Source organism: Barbus barbus, assembly GCF_936440315.1.
Source record: "Barbus barbus genome assembly, chromosome: 35".
NCBI lineage: Eukaryota > Metazoa > Chordata > Actinopteri > Cypriniformes > Cyprinidae > Barbus > Barbus barbus.
This window is the reverse complement of record NC_136763.1, coordinates 16,933,512-16,961,445: the sequence shown is the minus strand read 5'-3', so window position 1 is coordinate 16,961,445 and position 27,934 is coordinate 16,933,512. Positions and strand designations below refer to the sequence as shown.

Below are 27,934 nucleotides of genomic sequence, written 5' to 3'. Positions count from 1 at the left end.
TGTAAGCTTTAAACTCGCTCTCTCAAATACTTGACGGCTCTTGAAGTTGAAAGTAAACATTTATCGTTTTATTTTGGTTAATTTTAATAAAGTTATAAGACCCGGAGAAAGTCTGTATTTTTATTGGCATATTAAAATGAATCTTAACAATAAAACATATAACGCTGTAAAATAAAACAATACAATTATATGAAAGTAATATATATATATATATATATATATATATATATATATATATATATATATATATAATAGTATGAAATGTTTTAATAAGTTATGACATTTTGTAATATTGTTCAATGGCCGCTGCTTATGCTGAGACTATGCGGTCAGTTAAGCAGGAACGCAGTACATCTCAGTTCTCATAAGTGTGCTTTCTGTGTTCTCGCGTCCTTCCGAGTTCGTTCTTCCAAGGAAGCTTGGCAAGACCGGTCTCCACGAGAACGCAAGTCCGTTCTTTGCGTTCTTGGAATTGAGAAACAGAACGCTAGTTGGTGCTCCAGTATAATCGGTCCGCCGAAACTCAGCCAGTGAGGAACGTTCCGCGGTGCAAAAATAAGTGCGATTAAAATGCGTTAAAAAAATTTAACGTGTTATTTTTGTGTAATTAATTAATCTAAATTAACGCGTTAAAGTCCCGGCCCTAGTTTTTATATAATCATATAAATGAGTATTAAATAATTTTTACATTATTTTATATTTCATTATAAAGGATTTTTTATTAAAGCAAATTGTTCAGATATTATAAGGGTAATATTTCACGTTTATTCTTTTTTCTTTCACAAAACTATATGCAGATTTGTTTTTTGTTTTCACTATATGAATGATTATTCATGAGTTATTCTATATACTAAAGTACATTTTTAAAATGTTATAGAATAGATAATATTTCACAAAACTGTATGCAGGTTATTTCCCCCCCCCCCCTTCTCTAGATACGTAGAAGGCTTTGTAGAACAAGGACATTTTTATATTCATTTATATAAATTGATATATTATTATTAGAAATTATTAAAACTAATGCAAATTGTTAATGTTAAATGGATACTATTTCACATTTATAATTTTTCTTTCACAAAACTATATACAGATTTGCACTTTTTTTGTACTGTAAAAAATGGCTGTAAATACAATAAAATAATCACAATTAGTTCACAATTGTTATGTTTTTATGGATTATTACATAAAAATCTGTATTTTTAATTATTGATTTTAATTGATACATTTTTATATACGATTTTTGAAGTTATATTCCATTTCGTGTGCTTTGATCATCCATATGTGATGACATGGAGGGACCCCCCCCCCCCCACCAAATTGTTTTTATTTTGAAATATTTCCAAACTAATATAATTCTAATCTAATAATGCTTGCATCAGAAGGCAATAAGAGAAGGGAGTAAGTCATCCCTCCTAGAGGGTGATATGATTGCCCTTTTCATGCCCTTGTAAAACAAGTGTGAGGTTAACCTCTAATTGCAGGGTGAGTTTCGCTGTCTCACACTGTGATTTATTTCCCTCGCACCATCTCTCGCTCCATCCTTCCCCAAACTCGTTTTCATTGTATTTCTCCTTCAGTATTCTTTTTAAAACACTTATTTTGAAGACATCTTTTTCGTTTTCTGGCTCTCCCCCGTCTCAGTAGTTTATCTCCAGGGCAGCGTTGCTTATGTGTCCTGGAGTTGTGTACTTAACCCCAGTGGTCTCTGCAGAAAAATGGAGTCTGAGCACCGAGCTGCATGATAATGGGAGGTTGAAGCTGAATGGCTTTACGGGACAGTTAATGTTATTATTACAGCTTGAGCGAGGCTCGGACCGGGAGCTCGTTCCGATCGATAATTATTCCGGATTTGGTTGTAACATTGTATTTAAGGTTTTAACTAATTATCATGTCTCAGATGTGAAACACTAATAGCTTGCTGATTTTCTTCCAAATGTTTGACCCAGCTATCAGCATTGCCTTCACATCAGCATTTCCTGTGTCCAAATGTGTAAGGTCAACAGATGTTGAAGTAACAAATGTCTCATGCCAGATTTTATCTGGCAGGACAATATGAATGAACTCCCATTGTTTTAACACGTAATATAAATCACAGAATGCTCAATGTTGTCTATTAGCAAGCAAGTAATCATGGCTAGTTTGACTACACTATTGCTCTCTTGAGGGATAGTATTGAACTAAATTGAATGAAATCATGGTGATGTCATTTCAAAGTGCATGCTGGGAAGGCCATAAATGTGATTCGTTTGCTAGGTAAAACTTGGGTTTTTGATTGGGTTAGGGTAAGCTTCCATCTCTAATGTCAGAGAAATAGGAAAAAACGATATCTGCACAATGCAGAAAATGGCTGCGTAGATGATTGGTGAATTGGGAGGGCGCACCTGTGAAGCACTGACTGCTGAAAGCCGAACACTGACTGTAATGTTTAGCTTAGCTCACATAACAGCGGCCCGCGGCTGGAAACATCTGTAGGGAGCCGTCAGGTTTGGGGGTGAGAGGATGATGTCACTGCTTCATGTCAAATAACTGCACTTATTTAACCCTCAGAGCGGAGGAAAAGTCTTTGCGGAAGCCTTCAGCATCTGCTGTTTCCATTGGCTAACTTTTGATTGTTTGCTTGGAAGAGGGTATGACTGACACCTCAAGTTTATGACTTGTTTGATTGTAGAGGCTTTGTTTCTTACTTTTCTAAGGGTTTAGACCATAGACTGTAAAAAAAAAATTTAGACACTCTGCTGTGAAGTCACTTTCATTAAACTTATTTTAATACACAAAAACAGTTCACCCAGGGTGCTTTTGTTTGTTCAGGAAGAAATGTCTGGCTTTGTACAGTTTACCTGTACTGTTATCCGTTATTGCAAGTTGTTTATCTGGTTATCATCTTGCAGTAATTATTGTTAGCCTAATATCAAATGTGCTTTAAGTCTTTGTCTGTCTCCAGATACAAAGGTGGCTTTGTAGAACAAGAACACTTTTACCAAAACTGGACAAGTGTTTCATGCACACCTTCTGCACAGTGTCTTCCAGATAAGCTTCCAAACATCTTTATCAGACAGAAGTTACTGAGTTTATACACAATATTATTGCTTGTTGGTTAATGTCAGTGTGGTTTAATGGGTGAATGCGCACCTCAAGCCCTGAGAGCTTTTGTGTATTTTTTATATTATTAGAACAACATTTATTATTGTATAGAATTTTGTGTTATTTTATATTTTAAGTTAGTTTTTATTTTAAAGCAACTTGCTGAAATGGTATGGATAATATTTCACAAAACTGTGTACAGTTTTGTTTTTTCCTTTCTCTAGATATGTATATGGCTTTGTAGAACAAAAACACTTTTATATTTGTTCTTTTATAAATTGTTGTATTATTATTAAAATTATTATTTGTACTAATGCAAATTGCTAATGTTAAATAAATAATATTTTACATTTATTTTCATTTATCTTTCACAAAACTATTTTCAGATTTGTTCTTTTTTTCCTACTGTAAAAAAAGCTGTATACGATAAAATAATCACTCATTTAATAATCACAATAATTAATCTCTTGATTTTTGAAAGCAGATAAAAAAAATAAATATAGTATTATAGTAATCAGATTTGGTGAGTGTAAAAAAAATATTTAATGAATATATTCAAATTCATAAAACATTAAAAATATATTTTTTGCAAGTTTTTCTTTTCTTTTTTTGCATTGCTTACAGAACTTCCTTGTGGCCCTTTGGAGACCCTATTTGAAAACCTCTGTTAAAGGGTTACTCCACCCCAAAATGAAAAACCCATTGTCGTTCCAAACCCGTAAAAGCTTCGTTCGCCTTCGGAACACAATTTAAAATATTTTGGATGAAAACCAGGAGGCTTGTGACTCTCCCATTGACTGCCAAGTAAATAACACTATCAAGGCCCAGAAAAGTATGAGAGACATTGTCAAAATAGTCCATCTGCCATCAGTGGATCAATCAGAATGTTATGAAGCGACGAGAATACTTTTTGTACGCATTTTGGAGAATATCCGCAAACAGTAGGGATGTAACGATTCACTCAACTCATGATTCGATTCGATTCACAATTTTTAATTTCTAAATTAGATTGTATAATTTTGAAGCAAAAACAGAATGGTCTGACTTCAGTTTTGTGAAACTACTGTATACATTAAAAATATCGTAGTCACGTGACGTGCTCATGAACCTAGTCGCACTTGAGTAGAGCTCCGTACGTTTGGCCCCTTTTTGCTGATTTTTTTGTTTATTTTAAGTTTTATTCATTAATAATACTTTCACTGATGGCATATAATCGGAAACAGCAGGAGTTGTCTCCGTCGGCTTCTCTGATTAAGAAGAAATCCAAGTTACTGACCGCGAGTAATATGATGGACAAGATGGCGAACACTGTTACACACTTTGAGGACATTCTAAGAACCGAGTTGACGGCGATACGGAACGAGTTCGCTTCTCACATGTCAGTTGTTCAGTCGCTATATGCTCTAAACCGGATCTTCTTACAGGGGAGATGAAAGAACAAAAGAAAGTCGTCGCAGATTACGATAGTGAAGTGAAGAAGTGAAGTGACATTCAGTCAAGTATGGTGACCCATACTCGGAATTCGTGCTCTGCATTTAACCCATCCAACGTGCACACACACAGCAGTGAACACACACACACCGTGAACATACACCCGGAGCAGTGGGCAGCCATTTATGCTGCAGCGCCCGGGGAGCAGTTGGGGGTTCGGTGCCTTGCTCAAGGGCACCTCAGTCGTGGTATTGAGGGTGGAGAGAGCGCTGGACATTCACTCCCCCCACCTACAATCCCTGCCGGCCGGAGAATCGAACCCGCAACCTTTGGATTACAAGTCCGACTCTCTAATCATTAGGCCACGACTTCCCACGATAGGCGCGTTGCCGCGCTCGAGCAACAGGTTGTGGACTTACAGGATCGCAATAGGCGCAGCAATCTGCGTCTGGTCGGATTGCCTGTAGGTTCCGAAAAGGACGACCCTATGCGGCTCCCGTCTCTGGCGGGCAAAGAGATTTAAGTGGAGCGAGCGCATCGCATGTACACAAGGCTCTCTTCAGATCGCGCTAAACCACGGGTTTTCATGTTTAAACTGCTACGGTACACAGGCAGGGAGCTCATTCTGCGGGCCGACAGACTTCATGCCCCGGTGAAAACTTCCGATGGAGCAACGCTGTCTTTCTTTCCAGATTTTTCTCCTGTCACCGCAAAAAGAAGAAGTGCATTTGCGCCAATTAGGAAGGAAATGAGAGAAGCTGGCATCCAGAATTTTCTTCTTTATCCTGAAGATCATTCTCAATCAAGGTGAACCTAAAATGCTATATTCCCCAGAAGAAGCAAGAGATTTTCTCAGATCCCATTCTTCCACCAACTCTCAGTGAACTCCAGCTGGACATTTGCTGTCTAAGCGGAGAAGAGATGCTCTAATGGTTAGGTGACTGTGTCTTTCACTGTTCACTTTAATGTTCACTTCTTAATTCATAGTTAATTCAAGATCAGTTATGGGGTATGTTTAAATTGTCTTCTAAAAACCCTAATCATCAAATGATTCATTGGAAATTGCTACATAGGGTTTACTTGACTCCAATGAAACATTTTTATACGAATCTGTCATCTAATCTCTGTTCCCAAGGAGTTTTAGGCAGGTCTTATTTATTTATTTATTTATTTTTATTTTTTTGGGAGTGCCCCCCCTCTCACCTTTTTGGACTCAGCTCTCACAGGACCTATCATATTTGTTGGATACTGAGATATGTTTGGCTCCTTGCCATTTTTTTTTATGTTAGCTGCTCTCACAGCAGCATAAAATTGCTAGTCAACTGTTGGAATCCTCCTCACAGAATGGACAGACGAACCTGGACTGTGTATCTTTTGGACATTATCTCGATGGAACTCTCAGCTTCTTGTATACATGGATCTAGTGTGAAGGCTGTGGATTTGTGGCATTCAGCTTTTGATGTTGTCATCTTTTCTAAAATCTTTGTAAAAATTATTTTATTGCTATTTATTTATCTATTAATATTAATTTATTTTTATTATTGTTGTTTATTTTATTTTATTTTGCTTGTTTATTTGTTTTATTATATTTTGGGGGTCTGCTGGGGGGTGGGGTGGATTCTGGATTTGTACAGCTGTTTTTTGTTTTGGTCTACTGTTCCCGGAAAATATCAATAAACAGTTGTTAACAAAAAAAATAAATAAAAAAATCTGCATGAAATGAAACAGAAGACGAGCTGAATGAGACGCAGTTTTACTCTTTGCCAGCAGGTGGCGCTTTAAGTGTTTCTTTGGTTTCCGCTTTAAACAAAGCAGCGCTGCACTTATGAACTTTAATATGCATTATACAGAGGAAAGATGAAAAGAAAAAATACCATCTAAACTTTTCTAAAGACAGTAATTTCCCCTCAGACATACATTCATATAAACTCCTACCCCTAACTGAATCACGATTTGTTTAGCATCTAAACCGATTTGAATTGTCACATATATGAATCGTTTTTCAACCGGCTCACGGTTAATCCTTACATCCCTAGCAAACGGCGTACGCTGTTCTCAGGTCAGCCGCACCACACGGATACGCTGTTTTCGTTCAAATCAAAGCGTAATTAAAAGTAAAAACCTATCCGTGTGGCGCAGCGGACACAGAAGAGCGTACACAGTTTGCGTCCAGAGGATATTCTCCAAAATGGCGCTACGGTGACACGGATGAGACATGGAGTAGACGAATTGTTGAATAAAGTCGTTATTTTTATTTTCTTTGTGTACAAAAAGTATTCTCGTCGCTTCATAACAGTCAGATTGAACCACTGATGGCAGATGGACTATTTTGACGATGCTTTCATACTTTTCTGGGCCTTGACAGTGTTATTTACTTGGCAGTCAATGGAACAGTCACAAGCCTCCCGGTTTTCATTCAAAATATCTTAAATTGTGTTCCGAAGACGAACAAAGCTTTTAAGGATTTGGAACGACATGGGGGTAAGTGATTAATGACAAAATTTTCATTTTGGGTTGGAGTAACCCTTTAACCATTGAATTCTGAATTTAAAAACCTTCTCTATCTCCGTTTCTCTCTCTCTCTCTCTCTCTCTCTCTCTCTCTCTCTCTCTCTTTTCCAACCCATCCTTTATCTTCTCTCATACACTCTCTATCTTTCTCAGACTTTCTCGTGTGCCCCAAGGACCGCATCCATCTCGCAGGCACTGTCAGCACCTAATTGGACCGGCCAGGGGGCATCAGATGTCACATACACACGAATTATAAATTGACTCACTAAAAGATTTCCTCTGACATCATGCCCTGCGTGCGAGGCCCCACTCCACGCTTTGGTGCTTCACGTGAAAGGGCCTCCATGCCAGCTGGACGGGTTTCTGTGTTTGTATGCACCTGTACCTTACACTGGTCACTGTCAAACTTGAATTTCCTATTTTGTTGCCGAGGCATTCACCTGTTCGAATGAGAACAAAGGAAACAAACGGTTTGGCTGTGGACCCGGTAGCTTGTTGATAGGGGTGCGGTCTATGTTTTCACTGCTCTTTTGTTCACTTGTTGCATCAGCCTGGCACACTTGCTACGACGGCAACAATGCATCCCCGGCCAGAAAATCCCCCCACAATGTAAATATTATGTGACGGTTCTGGGAAGCGTTTTCGCTCATGTCAATGGAATTTCACTCTTGAATATTTGCCAGTTCACTGATTCCAAACAGTCCTTAACCACATAACCCCTCCCTTGCTTCTTCATTTCTTCTCTTTCTTTTCCCCTCCAGCCTTGAACAAGTCTTAATTTGTTTAGAATATTATTACCCAGATCTTTAACTTGCGTGTCACAGGCGCTGATGGAAACCAGGGAGTTTCTGAAGTCTGATTGGCTGGCTGCATCAGTCCGCACCTCCCGATTGGCTGATTGGAGCATTCTAGCACTCCAGGCTTGTCCAAGCACAGTCAGTGAAAGTGTTCATGTGAGGCATTCAGCCTGTCAGAATTCCTCAGCAAGTGGATTCACATATCCAAACACAAAGGAGTATTGAACTTTTTAACATCGCTGATTCATGCTTTCTCCATAAACTCATCCAAATGAACATTTTTGCTGCTTTGCCATAGATGAACCATTTTGGGCTCCCCAAAGGACCTTTCAGTGAACAGTTCTTAAAAAGACCAATTTTTTTGTGTGAATAACATTCAAGGGCTGCATGATAATGGTTAAACGGTTGATATTTAGCTCAAAAATATCATCACGATTCTTGTCATTCACTTTTGTTGCATTCGTCAGAATATTTTTGGACTTTAACGTAAGTAAGCAAAGTAAGAGAACGTCAACTCGCATGGTTTGCTTGCAGTTTTAGTTGCATCAAACAGCACAAACAACCATTTGAAAGAAAACTGACTTCCTGTGTTACACTTTTATTTATTCGTAATATCTCAGTATAAATCACTAAACTCCAACTTACATGTTTGCCGGGGTTTTCAGATCATTAGTCTTTTTTCCATAATGTAGACAGCAGGTGTGCATGGTCGCCAGGTTGAGAAGATTAGATGAACCATGAGCAGAAAATTTATTGATTTATGAAAAAGTTCTGACTGGGGGATTTGAACTCTTGAAATCTGGCAACCACAACCATGAAATCTTGCGGAGGCGATGCAAGATAATGCAAATGCCAAAATACATTGAAACATTTTTAGGATAAATAACCAGCGAGCAAATATCACAGATGATTATGCTTACTAAATCAAGAGAAGCCGAAATTGTGATCACGATTAAAATGCAATTCAATGTGTAGCCCTAAATTAAAGCTAGAAATGCACTAATACTGTCCCATACCATTCAGATTTATATTCAAACTTGTGTTGAATGTTGTGTGTGTCAGTCTTGGGAGCTTTGTGCATGTTTTCTGTACAAGGGAACAGGCCTCTCTCTTCTCAGCCAAGATTATATGACCATAGGGAAGCGTGAAACACAACACAGCCTCTTGCTCTCTCTCTCCTATGATTAAGCGTTTGGGGCATCCCACTGGCTTTCTTTCAGCTTATTGATTTTTCCATTATTTATGTGTTTATTTATTTTCTAAACTGGCTCCCAGAGGAGTTTTTATAGCACTGGAGTTTAAATCACATTTTCAAGGCTCACAAAAGATCAGCGATACACATCCTACACCATTAATATCAACCTCTGATAAAAAGTCATGCAGTTGCCACAGAATACCCTCACTCCAACTGAACTGTGAGTTTTTACACTTGTAAAAACATTTTTTCTTAGCATTTTAACTAGGCCTGTCGCGATTCGTCGATTTTAGTCCACTAGTCGATTTTTAAAAATCATAGACTTCATTTTGCTCGCGTCGACTAACCGGCAAAATACCGGAAGTGGCGCATTTCATGGATGAGAATCCATAAATCACATTATTAGACTATTTTCCCAGGCTGCATGATATATTAAACCCATTAATAAATCATAATTAAGCATAATTGTGAATTCACAAACGCTATGATTTAATTAAATAATTATATGCGATGCAGTTGTAATACAGTATATGTGCTTTAATTATTTACATGCGTGTAGTACATGCGCCTCGCAGCGGCTCCATTCACAGTAGTAACACAGAAAGTGACGTGACATAAGTGAAAGTGACGTGACATACGGCCAAGTATGGTGACCCATACTCGGAATTCGTGCTCTGCATTTAACCCATCCAACGTGCACATACACAGCAGTGAACACACACACACAGCAGTGAACACACACCCGGAGCAGTGGGCAGCCATTTATGTTGCGGCGCCCGGGGAGCAGTTGGGGGTTCAGTGCCTTGCTCAAGGGCACCTCAGTCGTGGTATTGAGGGTTATCATTTACATGTGTGGAGCGTCTCAAACTCCATGTCTGCATGTTGTTGTGAGCTTGTGTTTATTAACATCCATCTAGGAACGCAACGTGCGCTATTTCATCACTATTTCATTATTCCATGCACTTATTTTTTTAATTATTCTATGTATATAAGTTCCTGTCTGTTCCTTAGCCCCAGAGCTCCTGGATGCGACGCTACCCCCAGAGTTCCAGCGCCCATCCTCACTCCAGTGCCTGCTCCTCCAGGGCCCGTTCCTCCAGGGCCCGCTCCTCCAGTGCCCATTCCTCCAGGGTCCGTTCCTCCAGGGACTGTTCTTCCAGAGCGCCCTCAAGTGCCCACTTCTCCAGAGCGCCCTCAAGTTCCCGCTCCTCCGCCATATGCCCGTGACCAAGCCAGCTTGCCTCCCGAGTCCCCTGATCCGCCATGGCCTCCCGAACTGCCTGCTCCGCCATGGCCGCCGGAGATCCCTGACCCACCCTGGAGGCCTCCCTTGTCTCCATATTGGACCAGCTTCCAGGGTGCCCACCCCCTCTCCCCAGTGGAGATGTTACGGCGCGGGACGCGCCTTTCGGGGGGGGGGGGGGGGGGGGATAATGTCATGGATTGGGACTTGTTTTTCCTTGTTTTACCCCTGTCCTTCCTGAGTTTCCTTATATGCTTATCTTCCTGTTCTTGTTGAGTTGATTTCATTATTCCATGCACCTGTTTTGTTAATTATCCTATGTATTTTAGTTCCTGTCTGTTCCTTAGTTCTTTGTCCGATCTACTTTGTTACTGGTTGGTTTGTACCCTGCATTATTTTCATTAAAATAATTTCTATAGTGAAGTTGAGACTCCTGCATTCTCCCTGCCTCTACGAACCGTGACCCACTGTTTCTGTCTTTGTTCAATCAGCCACATACTGTAAATGTAAGTGCACTTTATTGTATTCAAACCTCCTCACCTGTAAATTTAATGTTAATCCTTAATTGAGATTTAAATCTGGGTTTAAAGTTATGAAGCAACAGGATTAAAGTTAGTCTATTTTAAATATAAAATAAATCCAGGATCAAACTGATGGTTTAAATGTAAACCTGCTTATTTTTAAGCAAGGTTTAATGTTTGGTGCAACAGAATTATTAGATAAACCTTGATTTAATCTAGATTTAAGCTTAATCCTTGTTGGTGCAACCCACCCAAAGTGTTTATATTTTGGGATAGGTGCTTTAAGACTGTTCGAGTTACACGTTTCAAATTTTGTGTATTTTAGACCTCAAGAGAGATTTTTCTGGATCTGTTCCATAATTAGAAAAGTAAATATAATAGATCTCATGAGGGAGCTCAGGTGTCAGGTGTTGAATGCATATTCACTCACCCCCCCCCCCCCCCCCCCCCCCCCCCCACACACACACACAGTATTGTGACAGTGGTGAGCAAACATGCCTGTACAAACACAAATGTGACACCCAAACGTCCACGCACGCACGCACACACACACCTGTGATGAGACTCGTAAATCACTCAGGACACAAACAGGTTTAGTGACATGTTTGACTCTAGCAGATGGCTTTGCATAATAAAACTCTCTTTCCCTCAAGTTTTCACCCCTCCTGCTCTCCACCTCCAATTTGTTCCTGTTTGTTCCTCTTCGCACTTCAACAAGCTGTCAATTAAAAGCTTCGGCTGATAAATATGCTTTTGTTACTGCGTCAGTGTTTGATGTGTTTGCACACTCAAAGTCAATCGCACGTTTCTGTTTGTACTTGCAGATACTGTCAGTAAGCTTTGCTATGTATTAGGTGTGTGTGTGTGTGAGAGAGAGAGAGAGAAAGGGCCTGTAAAAGTGACCGTTTTCCACAGCTCTCAGTAATAAATGAGAGTTAGTCTGTGGGTTCCTCCAGTCCGTCTGCTGTTTTCATACCCAGCGCTGCTGAATCACGGCTCCACTGATGATATATCCATCTGGCCCTCATCTACTTCCTGTCACTGTGCCTCATTCGCTTTTCTTCTTTCGCCGAGTGTCTCTGGAGTGGTCTGTATGTCGTCCCTCTAGGGTTGAGAAATATCCTTTTTCCACTGTGCTTTAATAATTCTTCTTTTTATTTCAGTACTGTACGGATACCGTCTTCCCTCACACTGAAACACACTGTAGACAGAACTGCAAAATCAAGACTGTACTTCTGTTTTTCCAATACAGCTTCTCTTTCCATTGGCAGTATTTTAATTTCAGCTTTCATTTTCTTGGATTTATTGGTTTCATTTCACAATAACTATTTTGACTTTTACAATGACCATCTCCTCTTTATCATTCATTCAACCTATCTGTATCTCACTCTTTCACTTTCTGTTTTAATATTTATAATTTGATCTAATGTCAAAAAAAAAATAAGTGTGTCTGAAGTGTCTAAACACTTCATTCATTCAAAGCAAGCTTGGTTTTTTCTTGTGTTTTTAAAAAGTGTGCCTCGCATGTATTTCCTTTAAAAGGCAGTTGGTTTGATATTAACTTAATGCAAATATATTTTTACATTAAGTGTGCCTGAAATGTCCAATCGCTTATAACATTTATTGCTATTCATTATTAAAATTGTATTTATTGTATTTAATATTAGATTTTGTTTTAACAAACTTGTTGTTTGTGAAATATTTCTTTTTCAGAAAAAAGTGTGCTGTCTTTCTTTTAAAAGCCACTCGGTCTCATTAATTTAATGCAAAGACATTTATACAGTGTGGCTGAAGTGTAATAATGCTAATATTTATTATTAGTTATTAGTAATATGTTGTTTGTATTAATTTAAATGTATTTATTTTTTAATGATTCAAACAAACATGTTTTTAAGATTTTTTTTTTTTTTTACATTTCGTGTAATGCTTCATAAATATTGTTTTTTATAAGGTGACTGACATCACCTTATAAAATCTTGTGCTTTCATACAACTGATAGATAAAGTCCACTAATAATTAACATATTTAATTTAGATTTAAATGGAGAAAAACACATTGGATCACTTTTGAATCAAGGCAGACTGAAAATGAATGTGATTTAAATGAATCCAATCGAACTGAATCAGATTTCAGACTGATCTCCATTCCTTTCTCCTCTCATTAGTATTCATCCGGTACCGTCTGACCTATTAAAGCCATTTGTCAAATAACAGGCAAAGCGTCCCCGTCCAATCAAGCTTCATTTAAATGCATTTTGACATCTGCTTTCCTAGATATCACACTGGTGGCCAGGAGCCTGACAGTGAAGAGCACTGCAGAATACTAATATTCCCACGGGTAACCCGTCACAAACAAGCAGCTAGCCCTATCTCTCAGTGATAACGTACCTGACAGTTACACCCGGTGATATCGACACGGACAGCAGAGTGTTTGATGCACATCAGTGTGTTGTTGTTTGTCTGTTGTCTCCAAATCGACAGAACCACACACTCTACCGTTATGGCTTGGTTTTTGGTGCAAGAAACCTTGACTAACATTACAAATGCACTTCAGGGATGAAGTGTAATACTAATGTGCTTAAACTGATATCGGTACAGCTGGTCAGCAGTCAGACCACACATGTGCTGTTATTCACTGGACCGACTCGTCCTATGAAGAAGCCTTCTGGCCTTTGATCAAAAACCTGCTTTCCATCCTTCTGTCTTTCCATATCAGTCATCCCCTCTCTCCTGTCAACCATTACGGCCTTATCAATATAAATCTGACCATCTGTGTTGCTCAGGTGCCCCGTCTCTGCCAGAAGTGTTAAACTTATGCATAAATCAGCTGTGCTTCGTTTCTGTTTGCAGGCTCCTCTAAGCGTTTCTCCTGAGCACAGAGACGCTGAATTTATCACGTTGGTAATAAAAGACAGGTGGCTGATTTAGTTTTTGGAAAAAAATGCACAAAGACGCACACACTCCCCAGCGTCGGGTCACATTGCACCAATCTGTTCTTTGTTTTGAAATCATGAGATGCGGGAGTTTTGGCAATGCGCATGATGCCCATGCAGTGCTGCTTCATTGTGTTCATTATGTTAATTTTTGTCAAATCCTTTGAAAGTTTTTCCAAGTCAAGCCAATGAGGGCTTTGTGTTCATAGTCAGCCTTTTTTACTGTATTAGATTACGCTTGGTTTGTCCAAAGAGTTGTTTCCAATAAAGAGTTTTGGATTGAGCTCAGGGGTTCTTAAACTGACCTGATGTTCAATATGAGTGTGGAAAAATAGTGCAGATTATGGAAATTTATAAGCAGCAGTATTACTCTTACTTGGTATTTTTATTTCAGAATGCCAGCACATAACTTGTATGTTATGAAAATGAATAATTTGTTCATTAAAACTGATTTGGTGGCTGTTTTTTTAAAGTGTTTGGTTGTTTAATGTCTAACAAACACAATAACTGCATTCAGTTCAAAACTTGACTTGGCAACCCCCTAACAGTCACTTTAAAAACTTTACCAACTGCATAAACACATATTGAAGCATGCATGACGCTCGCAGTGTTTTCAGCCTCTGCCGCCTCAATATATACATGAACACGTGAACATCTCTAGAAATCATCTGAGAATCACTTCATGAACATTTTATGAGTAAAAATATCGTCATATCATATATAAACAGAAACTTAAAGGTCATCACAGCAACCCATCAAAATAAAAGTTTGGTTTAACTTGAAGAAACCTTAACAATATTAATAGAAATGTTAGTAATAGTAGTAATATAAATATTACTTAATGTAATTATAGTACTACTAATAATAATACAATTCTTATTAAAACATTATTTTTAGAGGGATATTTACCAGAATTTATTTAGCAGAAATATATAAATACACAACACAGTATTTCTTAAATAAAAAAATTAAATAATAATAAATTTGTATTTTTTTTTTTTTTATAAAATCAATTAATTTGATATGGTTTTGATTGTTAATATTTAATAAAACTATTAAAATGGAATACAGAAAATTAATGGAAAACAGAATTTGGTAAAAAAAAAAAAAAAAAACGTATTTCATAGGGCCAAAGAAATAATTTTTTTGTTAAATCTTTAATAAATTGCTGTTTAATATTGTAAGTATCATGATTTCAATTAATTAGACATTCTTTTTGATTAATAAAATTGAATTTAACCATTAAAACAGAATCTAGAAAAATTCAAACAGAAACAAATGGAATTTGGGAAAAAAATCAAACAGATTTCATAGAGCCCCACCTAAAAACACATAGCACCATCCAGAATTCCCTAACAACACCACCTTAGAAGCTACCTGGCAACACCCTAGCAACCACTCTGAACACATTAGAAAATGCCTGGCGTCACCCCAGTAACCATAAAGCATTTGTTGTATCAATTCTCTCTCATAACGAATCAAGTCAGCAACTCTCATTCAAAATGAATGACTTCCGGTCACTTTGTCACTGCGGATCGCTGTCTGGGTGAATAAGCTTTCTTGCCTGTAGCATGACCTTCATATGGATCGGATCTCTGTTTTTCTCTCTCGCTGTCTCTGTCTCTCTCTCTCAAGATTTGGGGATTTTGTCAGCCCACTGTTCAGATTTCTGCCACCTCTCACTCTTTTGTGCTCTCTCTGTCTCTCTCTTTCTCTCTCTCTCTGACCACAGACTCTTCATTTATTTATCATCTCTCTCTCTGTCTTTCACACACTCTCTCTCTCACTCTTATACCTCACACTTTCAGGCGTGCAGACATCAGTATTAAAACACTTTGACACATGCCAGTGTTTGTGGTTGAACATGTTGCCACAAGTCATCAATTTTCTTTTACTGAAGACGAAAGCGCTAAGAGATTTATTTCTTCCTTTTTCCCCAGTGAACATCATCGTGGCATTATTTTGGTTGCTCTAAAGGAGGTTTTTCATTAAATGTCCAAAGTTTTTTTTCTCCAAAACTGTGTGTAATCTGTCACTTTATGACAGACTTTGTATCCAGTCTTGAGAGTTTTATTAGTTCAAAAAATTCTGTCATTATTTATTTTCCTTAATGTGATTCCAAGCTGTATGTATTTTTGGTTTTTTGTTTGTTTTTGTTTTTTTGGATGAAAGATGATACTTTTATAGTGCTTTTTATCATTTTGAAACTTGACAGCCTGGATGTCCATTCACTTTCATTATGTAGAAAAGTGCAGCTAGTATATTCTTCAAAAGACAAAAAAGTCACAGAATGACATGAGGGCGAATAAATGACAATAGAATTTTATTTCTTTTTTTCTTTTTTTTTTTTGTTAAGTGAACTATTCCTGTTTTTCTGTTCTAGCCTATATTATAACTTTTTACATCTTTTAATTTCAGATCCCATTCTCGCTGGTGCAGTTTCCACTCTGGGAGTACCTAAAGGTATGAATCCAGTTTTTTTTTCTTTCACTTGCTCTCATTCCAATCTAATTTGGCCTCATAATTTCTCTCTAATATAGGAATAATGGCCTGGTAATGGTCTGACACATTTACACCTCAATCGCCGCACTCTTTGCCTCGATATCTGTTAATAACTCTATTTTTAGGTGCTCTCAAAATGACGCTGCATTTTATTGGTCGCCCTCGGAATCGTAATTTCTCACAAGCCTCGAGTCTTTACAAACTGTCCATTTCCTTCTTCATTGTCTGGTCCAGGCCACATAAAAGTCGTTTTTCTTCCCAAAAAAAGGCCTAGTTTGTAAGGGTGACATCATGTCTCCAGGGCGAGAGCAGAAAATTCCATTAACGCTCTTAGCCTAGCGACCGGAGCGAAGCGGAGAAGCAGAGGCATCGGAGGACAATAGCACGTGCAGCTGTGGGCGAACGTTAACCTCGATTCTCGCAGCGTAATAAGAAGTGTCATTCATGGTCGCCTCTTTGTGACACGTTCAAAGGCATTCTCTTACTCCTTCATTCTTCCATGTTTTGAGCCTCTCTGGCCATCTGTGTGGAACCGTTGGAATGTGAGAGTCTTTGCTAAACTCTCTTTCAAAAGTGCATGGCTTTGAAAAGCAAGAAAGCGTAGATTAGACAATGGTATGAGATGCCAGTGTTGGTTTTAAATGGCTGCTCTCGCGTCAATGGTTATTTTCAAGCACTCCACATTCTTTCAAATGTGTATTTGTTTTTAAATGACCCTGGAAACAAGTTTTAGTGACAAAATTTACCAAAAAATAATTGTGCTGGTAAGGTTGGTTCAGCAAGTGGTTTTTATTCAGGACACAGATTTGGGCATTAAGGAGTGGCCTAGTACAATACCAGTGGGTTAAAAATTGAAATTCAGTGGTTTGAAAAGCGTAAGAGTGCCAAAAAATCCAATATCAGTGTATTAAAGGAACAGCTCACCTAAAAATGAAAATTCTGTCAAATTCTTTCCAAACCTGTATGACTTGTGTTCTTCTGTGGAATGTAAACATAAGATATTTTTTAGAATAGTGTTTTTTTATAAAATACTTAAAGGAATAACATAGAAAATAAAAAATACCTAAAAATGTAGTTAAATGTAGCTATAAATAATAAATTGATATTTCAGTTGCAAGTCAAGTTAAAAAATGCAGTTCACGGGTGGGACCAAACAGCAAGCTTATATTTAACATTTTAAGCACTACAATGAATAATTACACAGTTTTAAATATGTCCATTTGTCAACTTGGAAAAAAGTGTTTTTTTGTTTTGTTTGTTTTTTGTTCCTCTGTGCCTTAATCATTATAGCAGCAGTGTGGACTTCTTTATTCTCATATAATTAGAGTGATTATTAAAACTTTATAGCTATCATCATTGGTGTGAGCAGGCCTTGAGTCCACCATAAATGGTGAAATACAAAGTATTTTTCTAACTGAGAAATTTGAACCGTTGCACACTTATTTTAAACTCTCATTCTTGCGTCTTCATGTGTGTATATTTTCTGCTTGTCACATTCAGAGATCTTCGAGCAGCTAAATTGTTGTAATAATAGAGTGTTAAGCAGTGGAAGAGATACAGAACTAAGTGTCCTACATGCTTTATTACTACACATAAAGTCTCTCAAAAGCAAAAAAACAAGGGTCCATATCAGGATTTTCTTAGCTTGTTTGAATTAAAAGAGTTTGATGAACAGTACTTTGCGGCTGTTTTGTGCTGGGCCGCACACAAGCCTGGCAAGCATTTCTTGTTGGGAAATCAAACCACAAGTATCACCAAACCAGTTCTCAAGTCATTCGCACCAAAAAATATCTTAAGCCCCGGCATCTGAGCGGGAGGCCGCAGTAAACCATCTGTTCTCTCCAGCGTATCCCACAATTCCCAAAGTTTATCTACCAACAATCCCCTAAACTAAGTGCTGCTCTGTTTCAAAACCACTGAGCAGCTGTGTCATTACATCAGCCGGCCATTCATTTCCCACCGTGCCCACTCAACTCGACGTTTATGTGTCAGTGGATCAAACTTATTCCCATGATTAAGTGCAAGTGTGTCACGAGTGAGTCTTAGTTTGGTTTGAGTAATTGAAGCTGAAGCGTACATTTGGAGTAATGCCTGGTCAGGGTGGTGTGTTCCAGAAAAGACTATAATAAATAAATCTTATACTGAGTGTAGTATGGTTAGAAAAAGGTCCATTTGTCAACACAAATGTTTTTAAATTGATCTCAGGTATGCCCTGGGTTAAATAAAAGAGCTAGACGAGTCAGACTTTATTATACCTATTCGCAAATGAAAAGTTCAAGCTACATGGACTCAGCAGGCAAATAATAATCAGGCAAATCAGGCCCTTTCTTTACCCCTAAACCACCTCATTTCCCATTTAGGCCCAAAATATTTCACAGCTACCTGCAGCTCTGTCCTCATCCACTGCTTGCTTCTGCTCTAAGCGTGTTTAACCTCTAGAAATCCTCTCACACTGCGCCTTTACTCGCATATCATCAGTGGCTGCCAGAATCATATTAAACACACTGTTTCTGTCACACAAGGCTGCCAGTGGCCTGGCTCGCTGCTTCTCACAGTCCTTTATTAAACCTTACTACCCACCCTGACCATGTCAGTTTATCAAGCTCCCCATCTTTCCACATGAAAGGAGCCCACCTGCTCCATTCTCGACCTTTCCATGGTAAAACAAACTAAAAAAACACACACACAAAGGCGAAAGCCATTATCTGAACAACATACATTTTAAGACTCATTCATTTCAGTTTTTGGTTCATTTTGATTTGAATGTGACTAAACGTATTGTTGTTCACAACAAAGACAGATTTGACCCTATCAATTTTTTTAAATTAAAAAACTTATTTTGAACATTTCATTCATGCATATGATTTAATTATTAGTTTTATTTAATTATTATTAATTACATTTATTATTAATTATTAATTAATTAAGGGAAGGGAAGGGGTGTGTGGCCAAGTATGGTGACCCATACTCTGAATTTGTGCTCTGCATTTAACCCGTCCAAGTGTACACACAGCAGTGAACACACACCCGGAGCAGTGGGCAGCCATTTATGCTGCGGCACCCGGGGAGCAGTTGGAGGTTTTTGGTGCCTTGCTCAAGGGTCTCACCTCAGTCGTGGTACTGAGGGTGGAGAGCGTGTTGGTTATTCACTCCCCCCCACCTACAATCCCTGCCGGACCTGAGATTCGAACCCACGACCTTCAGGTTACAAGTCCGACTACCTATCCATTAGGCCTCGACTGCCCACTATGGTATTAAGTAGTCCATATTAGGGCAGTCTGAAATTTTCAGCAGCCATTACTTAAGTCTTCAGAGTCACAAGAAAAAAATATACTTTAAAATGTATTTAAAAAGTTCAATTAAATTAATTCATTAATTAATAATATGTTTTACAATATTGCTATTTTTACTGTATTCTTAAATAAATACAGCCTTGTTGAGCATAAGAGACTTTTTTCAACAAGATTGAAACATTTTAATTATTCTAAACTTTTAACAGATGATGTACATCACAAAATGGAAGAAAATTTGATGTTATTTGATGTTTTAAATTAATAAATATTTTTTTTGTATATTTATTTGTATGTTTTAATTTTATTGTTTTAACTAAATAGTTAATTTTAGTTGAAGAAAAACTGTCTAAAATGAATGAACATTACATGACAAAATATTTACTAAAATTAAACAATATATATATATATATATATATATATATATATATATATATATATATATATATATATGAACTGATATATATAAACTGATGAACAAATTGATAGATATATATATATATACATTTTTTCATCAGTTTATATAGAACCTCATCAAGCTGTTTCACTTCCATGACAGTACTTGACATAAAGAATAAACTGACTGTAGGATAAGACAGTTTATGTTATAAAGTTTATGTCCATTATAGTGCCCATACGAGACTGCAACTTTGAGAATGCAACACATACTTGCAATGCATTATAATTGCATTCTGACATATTAGGACCGCAACATCATGTTGTGAGTCATCTCATGTCATTTTTAATTATAAAATTTAATTGCAGCTGAATGTAACGCCTGTCTTGGTGTTAAATGTAGTTCATGTCAGGTACATCCTGGTATGTAGAGCTGTGGTCAGTCAGTTTGTTTTGAGATGAACTTGCTTCCAGTTTGTTTTCAATGAGTGTGACGGGGATAAATGGATGTTCTCCAGCACAAGCTCTTTGAACTCGAAAACAAAGACTCTTCCTTAATCTGACAGCTAATGAAACACATATGATGTACTGATGAAGAGAGCGTTTGTGTGTGTGTTCTTGTGCACAGAGCTTGAGGGGATCATTCATAATTACTTCATGCTGTGCTTCAATTGTTTTCCTTTCTTAGCCATCAGATGCTCCTGGTCTAAGGCCGTAGGAAAACTTCACCAATTATCTGCAGCCTGGCTGCATAATGACTCCCACCAAACACAACACAAAACCAACAAACATGCGAAGTCACTGAAACTCCCTCGTCCTTTCTACAACAGTCCTCACACACTCACATTTCTCTTGAATTTACCACATTCTTCCCTGTCTACTTCACCTCTTCAAATACTCTGAGTTCAAACAACAATTATCCATCCTAAAACGAGTACAAATTGGGCAGTTGACTGAGATGCTGTCAGACCTGTCTTTACCTGAGGCAACAGATCAAACCTGTAGCTGCATACAGCCGTTCCAAAACCTAGTGAGTTGTCCAAACATAAGCCAAAACATTTTATCCAAGATGGCAAATACACTAATAGTCAAAAGTTTAGGGTCAGGAAGAATTTATTTTATTTATTTTTTTAAACAAGTTGTTTTATTTAAAAATGACAGTAAAGACATTTATAATTTTACAAAATATTTATATTTTAGACTATTTACTTTTGAACATTCCATTTAAAGAATGCATAACACTGATAACAATATGATTTTTTTTCAGCATATCAGAACCAGCATAATCATTTCTGAAGAATCATGTGACGAGAAAAAAAACAAAATAGTTTTGCAATATTTCACAATGTTACGGTTTTTACTGTATTTATTGATCAAATAACTAAACACATTCTTGGTGAGCGTATAAGAGACTTCTTTCAAAAACATTTAAATATTAAATAATGGTCCAGTTTCACAGACAAGGCGTAGACTAAGCCAAGATTAGGCCATAGTTCAATTAGGACATTTAAGTAATTTTTATAAATGTGCTTAGGAAACATTAACATTACTGGTGTGCATCTTGAGACAAACGAAAGGCACTGATATATATTAAGATCGGTCATTGCAAGTTTCTTTCAGTTGAAACAGCTCACTTACATTTTAGTCTAGGACTAGGTTTAAGCCTTGTTTGTGAAACCGGGGGAATGTGTATCTACCCCAAACTTTTAAACGGTAGCATAGTAAGAAATTAACTCAGGAAAATGTGTTTGTTTTGTTTAACACCAAGAAATACTGATATTATTTTAAATACAATGAAATAAAAATGAACTATTTCACCTTTATTTAACCTGTTTTATGTGCTGTGTACTGTGACTTTTTTGTTAGCTTAGCAACATGCTAACATCAAACTTAGTTGTTTATATTGAGTGCTCCTCATGTGGCATGCAAAGTTGTATCTTTTCAGCTGCGCTTGTGTGATTTTCTGTTATTTTATTTTAGTTAGGATGCTTCTTTAGTAGATAGAACAGCAGATGAAAAAGCAGTTCACTAGGTTTTGGAACAGATCTAATGCCTTAGCCATCACTAGTGTCTTCCCCAGAAACGTTGTGCTCTTCATAATCTTCCATCTGTGACTCTCATCAAAGCACAATACCGTTTTCCTCTCGTTTCTTGGAAAACACTGAACCAGCATGAAAGACAATGTGTTTCCCAGGGATTGATTGAGTTAGCATGTGTGTACAATAGATGCTGAGCTGTGGAAGTCAAGTCACATTTATTTATATAGCGCTTTATAAAATGCAGATAGTTTCAAAGCAGCTTCACATTAATAAAGCTGGAAAATAAGTGTTATATATAATGTTATAAAAGGCATCAATTATGAAACTAATTAAATTTTAGCTGTAAAGCAGCTCTACACAGAGCTAAAAGAAAAGCTAAAACCATCTTAAAATGGTTGGATTGTTTAAGCTGAAAGCAACTGGTTTTAGCTTGGCTAAGCTTGTCAAGCTGGTTTTAGCTTTTGTCAGTTGGTCTCCCAGTCTAACCAGCAAAAGAAGTGGTCAAAACTCCTCTAAAACCAGCCTCGAACCAGTTATGACCAGACTGGAAGACCAGTTAAACCAGCTTAGGCAGGTTTCAACAGTTTTTTTTGTTTTCAGCAGAAGGCAATAGTGTCATTATTCAACTCAAGTCACTTTAATGTTGATTCAGTTCAGTTTAGTAACAGTATTAGTGTAACAGAGTCATTGTCATTATCCAACTGAATTCTCTTATCATCCGATGGTGTTAACAATTCATCCGTGCATATGTTTTACCTCATAATTTTTAATCAAAATAACAACTCAGTCTTCTCAATGGTGACGAGTACCAGACGTCTCATCAAAGCTCAATATCGTTTTCCCCTAGTCTCTTGGAAAACCCTGAACCAGCATGAAAGACAATGTGTTTTCCAGGGACTGATAGAGTTAGCATGTGTGTACAACACTGTAGTGCTGAGCTGTGGAAGTTAGGGATGTTCAAGATTCCTTGCGTTCAGATTTTGTCACTGTTCCTTGTGGGGAAAATGAGACTCTGATATCATTCTGGAGATGTGGGAATTAGGATAGCTGTTATATAGTGTTTCCATACATGTAAACCCAAGGGCTTTGGGTTCTTCTTTTTTTAATGACTGATAAATCTAATAATCCAAAATTTTCTCTCTCTCTTTTTCGGTGTAGGCCGTGTGGTGGAGGAGGCAGGGAGGACAGCTGGACTCTTGGCAGGCAGCAGTGTGCGGAGCTCTTGCAGGTGTGTAGGATTAGCCTCGGTGCAGAGGTCTGGGAAAGAGAGCGAGGAAGAACGAAAGATAGGGAGTTGGGATGGGGTCCAACGCCAGGAATATCCAAACTTTACCCAGCCTGTTTAATTCCACACGGGTCAAGATGGTCACATCAGGCTTTTCACCAGCTGGTGTGCACCGACAGAGAGGGACAGAAACAACCAATTATAGGTGGAGAGTCAGTAGAGGAAGTGTATGACATTGACCTTTTGTTGCTCCTTCATCAGATTTTCAGTTAACTTTCGGAGCTGTTGTCAGCAGTCATTGAGTTTACAAACTAGAAACCAGGTTTATCCTGAGGGAGCTCAAGTCTGGCCCAGGGGCCTTTGCAGCTGTCTAACTCCCCAGACGTTTTGGAAAACATCTCCACCCAGAGTGATCACTCATCAGGTACTGGGACACAATAAAGGGACGAGGATTCTTCACCCAGAGAGGAAAGAACATGGCTGGCAGCCACGCCACCTGGAGAGTGATCTTGGGATTCGAGTTGTTTGTGCACATGTGCTGCTTTAGCACAGATGCATCGCTTTAGGTGGATTGCGGTTGTTAGTGTCATTGTGAAATCACACACAAACAAATGTGAATTGTGACACATTGTATGGTCACGGTTGCTACAGCTGCAAGCCTCAAGGGTACAAATGAGAATTCTTTCTTTTTTTTTGCCCAATCTCTCTCTATCGCCACTATTGTGTCCTTCGTGTTCTGGGTTTAGTACAAGTATAAAAGGATAAATGATAAAATACACTACTTTGAACACAGATATATCCTATTATAAATCATATAAAGCTGCAAGCACACAAAAACATTTAAATGTATTTATTTAGCAGATGCTTTTGAAATTCATTTGTTCGGGTGAAAATGGTGTAGAATAGCCCCAAAAGAAGGAAATTAAATTATTATTATTATTTTTATTTATAGTAACACTTTACTTAAAGCCTTTATTTATAATGCATTATAAAAGTAGTTTTAATGCATTAATAATGCCTTGTAATACACCTTGTAATAATCATGAATAATTGTGACCACAGTTAAAACATTATAATACTTATCAATTCATTGTTACACTACATTTTAAATTCGGTAATAATTATTTACGACAAGATATAATGTATTTCAATGCACATTATGAATAATTATAATGCATTATACCCTTTAATAACCCTTTATAATACATTATAAAATAAGGGCTTTAAGTAAAGTGTTACTATATATTTTTTAATGTACTTACTGATTTATGTCATATTTATTTCTTTATTTATTTAAATATATAGAGTGCATCAACAGGATTTAATCTGGTGCACAAAAAGATTGCAAAAGAAAAGCTGTTTGGGTAGGATTAAGAAGATCATTCAGCCAGCGAGGAGCAAAAAGAATACCAGGATGAAACTGTTTATGTAAAGAGAAATCTGTTAGGAATTATGATGGTAACACATGGAAAATTAGTCCAACTGCTTTTGTATATGATTTAGACAACTTTACCATTTAAATATCACACTTTTTGTAAGGAAGAATTGACTTAAGTTGAAAATGTATTTCTGTACATATGATTCTTTGCTTGTTTTTACAACCAAAGTTTTTATTTTTTTGCTTGTTTTTACGAGTCGAAATTTTGTTCTGTGGTAATCGACAGCCTGTACCTAGAACATTTCTCTCAAGACACATCACTTGGGCAGTTTTTAATTGTTGGTTAATCAAGTGAAATCAGCCAACATGGGAGAGCTTGTTTATTCCAGCTTTGGGAAGAGTGTGTTTAAAGCTCGATGCTGTTGTTTGTCCTACCGCTATTAGAGAGGAGAGATAACCTCTTTCTGTTCTCATTCACGCCAAAACAAGTTTATGAATGTGCATGAGTGTTTACGAGTGCTTGACATTGCCAGGCTAGTTTGAAAAATTCATCCGCATTTGCTCTTTTTCTCCAGAGCGTTTCCATCGGGTGATCAGGGCTGATGTCATGCCATATATTTACATTTATGCTCGGTGGTAATTATAATGCGATTATCACTGTAATTAGCGCTTGTTTGTGTGCTGATACATATGCACAATGCATCTCTTTCCAGGTGGAGTAGCAGCGTTCGTCACGACTCCGCTAGATGTTGCGAAGACTTGGATAATGTTGGCTAAGGTGAGACTTTGAAACTGTTGTTTAAATCTGTCTCCTGATGCCTCCCAGATGGAGTGCAAGGTGAACAAACAAAAGACAAAATCAACAGACGAGAGAGAGAGTGAAGAAAAAGCATCAGTAGACACGCAGCTTGAACCAATCGCAGGGTCATCCAGGGATGCAACTGACGCACAAATGCAGTCCTCTTACTGTCTGCTGTCCAATCGAGACTCAAAACAGACAGAGCTGTGCATGTTAGATGTCAGAAGACGTTTGTATATTTTAGAGTAATTTCCTGTTGTCTTTGGACTGGAACCGAACTGCACTTTAGAGCTTACTTGGTATCTGGTGTAGATGCTCAATTCCAAAACCTAGGCAGTATTTAAGCTTGACACAACGACTGTCCAAAAGCTATAAGCCACTTCAAATTCTGTCTAATTTTGGTAGAATTCTAAGGCAGCATCACATGTTACAGGGAAGGCAGTCCAAGGCAAAGTTTTCCATTGTATGTCAATGGAGGAGAGGCTTTATTACGCTGAATAAACTGTTTTTGTGGGGAAACAGCTTATGATTTAATAACCTTACAGCCTTTTGATTTATCTATTTTTAGAGTTTAAACTGAAAAAAAAAGAAAATGCTTATAGGAGAAGTCACAGATAATTTTGCAATAGGTAGGATTCAGTTTATGACATCCACTTCTCATTTATTTCTATGGTATCCACAAACAGTGATTAACAGAAATTCATTGTCAAGGCTGTAATGACACAAGTTGACTGTTACACTTACTCCAAAAGTAAAGTCTCCCAATAATAAGCCCAACTCTGTAGAAACCAGTTGTGAACTGCTAATTGCTATTAAAAGATAAAAGAACTAAACAACACTGGACCCCTTTGGCTTCCAGTGTAAGAACAAAGAACCCTGGGACATTTTTCAGAATACCTTCTTTTGGGTTCCGCAGAAGAATGTAAGAGATTTGGAATGATTTTTGGGTGAACTGTTTGTTTAAACAGTGGGGACTACACCGGTATTCAGTCATATTTGCCTATAGAAACTTTTAGTAATATTTACACATAGAATCTTAAAAGCACAGCTTCATTCTAATGGCCAGAGAGTGGATGGAAATGTCAAGAAAGAACAGTATAAATCAGAATCAGAAAGAACTTTAAGTGTGTTCACTCACACAAGAAATTCATCTAGGTGTCAGGAGCTTCCAGTACAGAAAGTACAGACATCGTGCAGACACTATTAATGAAGGGAATAGACAATACGTTATAAATAACAATATAATAATAAAATATAGAGAAAAAGAAAATGTCATCAGACAGATCAATAGACAAATGAAGTTGACTGTGCATTTGAACAAAATGTTGGCCCGTTTAAGAAGTAGAAGTGTGAGTGGAGGGGTCATTTTTACACCTGTCTCTTCATGCCTTTGGCTGATAGAATGATGTGTTTTACTGGATGTATCATGCTTCAGGTTGCCTTGTGTTTTTGTCCCTTCATTTGACCAATCAAAGGAATAGAGACCTCGTGTTCAGGCAGGTCTGCTGTACTTTGTGTGTTTTGGCCGACAGACACTCTCCTGGCTGTTATCCAAGCCCTGTGGGGAACTGCAGTGCACTGGGTTGCTTAATGTACAGTCAACTCATCAACTGAAACTCTGAAAAATGAAAAATAAACCCAGTCTAAATATAGAGCCATCAAAATTAGCCTCAGAATGTGGTGTTTGCCCATGAAAAACACAGTTGTCACGTCAACTCTCCTTCAAAGTTCCCTGATATAAATGGCTGTTTTGAAGATGCTGCTGTGGGTTTGTAGGAGAGCTACTATAAACATAGATAGATTAGAAAGGGGAGCTGTTGAACAAGTGGAGATGGGTAGAGTATATACCAGGGACAGAACAGAATCGATAGGAAGACAAAACACTGTGTGTGTTTACTTGTTTGACAGGAAGCTTAAAGACAGATCATCCTTCATTATTACTGTGTTTTGTCTCTGTTTGTCAGGCTGGGACGAGCACAGCCAGTGGAAACATCCCAGAGGTTTTGTATGAGGTGTGGAGGAGCCGAGGAATACCTGGGTGAGAGTAAAAAACTACGAGTACTGATATTGTATACCCCAATCAACTTTTTTTTTTTGCTTACATTTTAAGCCCCTTTTAAAGCCCTTTCAACCATGGTTCTTAAGACATTTTTTTATTTTATGCACTGAATTATGGAGGATATATACACTATCATTTGGGTTCAGTATATACAGGTACATCAAAAAAAAAATTGAATATTGTGAAAAACTTAATTTTTTTGTAACTTATTTCAAAAAGTGAAACTTTCATATATATTTTAAATTCATTAAATGTAAAGTACGACATTTCAAAAGGTTTTTTGTTGCAATTTAGAGGATTAGAGCTTACAGCACATGAAAGTCAAAATCCAGTATCTCAATATATTATAATATTTCCTAAGATCAATCAAAAAAAGGATTTGCAAAGCAGAAAAGTTCAAGTTCTTTAAAGTATGTTCATTTATGCACTCAATACTTGGTCAGGGCTGCTTTAGCACAAACTCCAGCATCAGTGAGGAATGGCATGGATCAGCCTGTGGCTCTGCTGAGGCACTATTGAGCCTTCAGCTCATCAGC

At 37.6% G+C, this 27,934-nt stretch overlaps 1 protein-coding gene across 5 annotated transcripts in view; it reads left to right on the top strand.

Moving 5' to 3' along the window:
* LOC306855421 (mitochondrial S-adenosylmethionine carrier protein) overlaps positions 1-27,934 on the top strand; it is a 55,460-nt gene that overhangs the window by 19,317 nt on the left and 8,209 nt on the right. For 3 of the 5 annotated variants that reach the window (XR_013782938.1, XM_079394131.1, XM_079394132.1), the window contains exons 6-9: positions 16,129-16,173; positions 23,096-23,165; positions 25,254-25,318; positions 27,304-27,377. Coding sequence is in view for 4 of the 5 variants with exons in the window: in XM_079394131.1 (XP_079250257.1) it covers positions 16,129-16,173; positions 23,096-23,165; positions 25,254-25,318; positions 27,304-27,377 (254 nt within the window). In the remaining variant the exon portion in view is untranslated. Of the gene's footprint in view, positions 1-10,025; positions 11,529-16,128; positions 16,174-23,095; positions 23,166-25,253; positions 25,319-27,303; positions 27,384-27,934 lie in introns of those variants that run through there. The other 2 variants (XM_079394133.1, XM_079394134.1) reach the window with 2 other exon arrangements.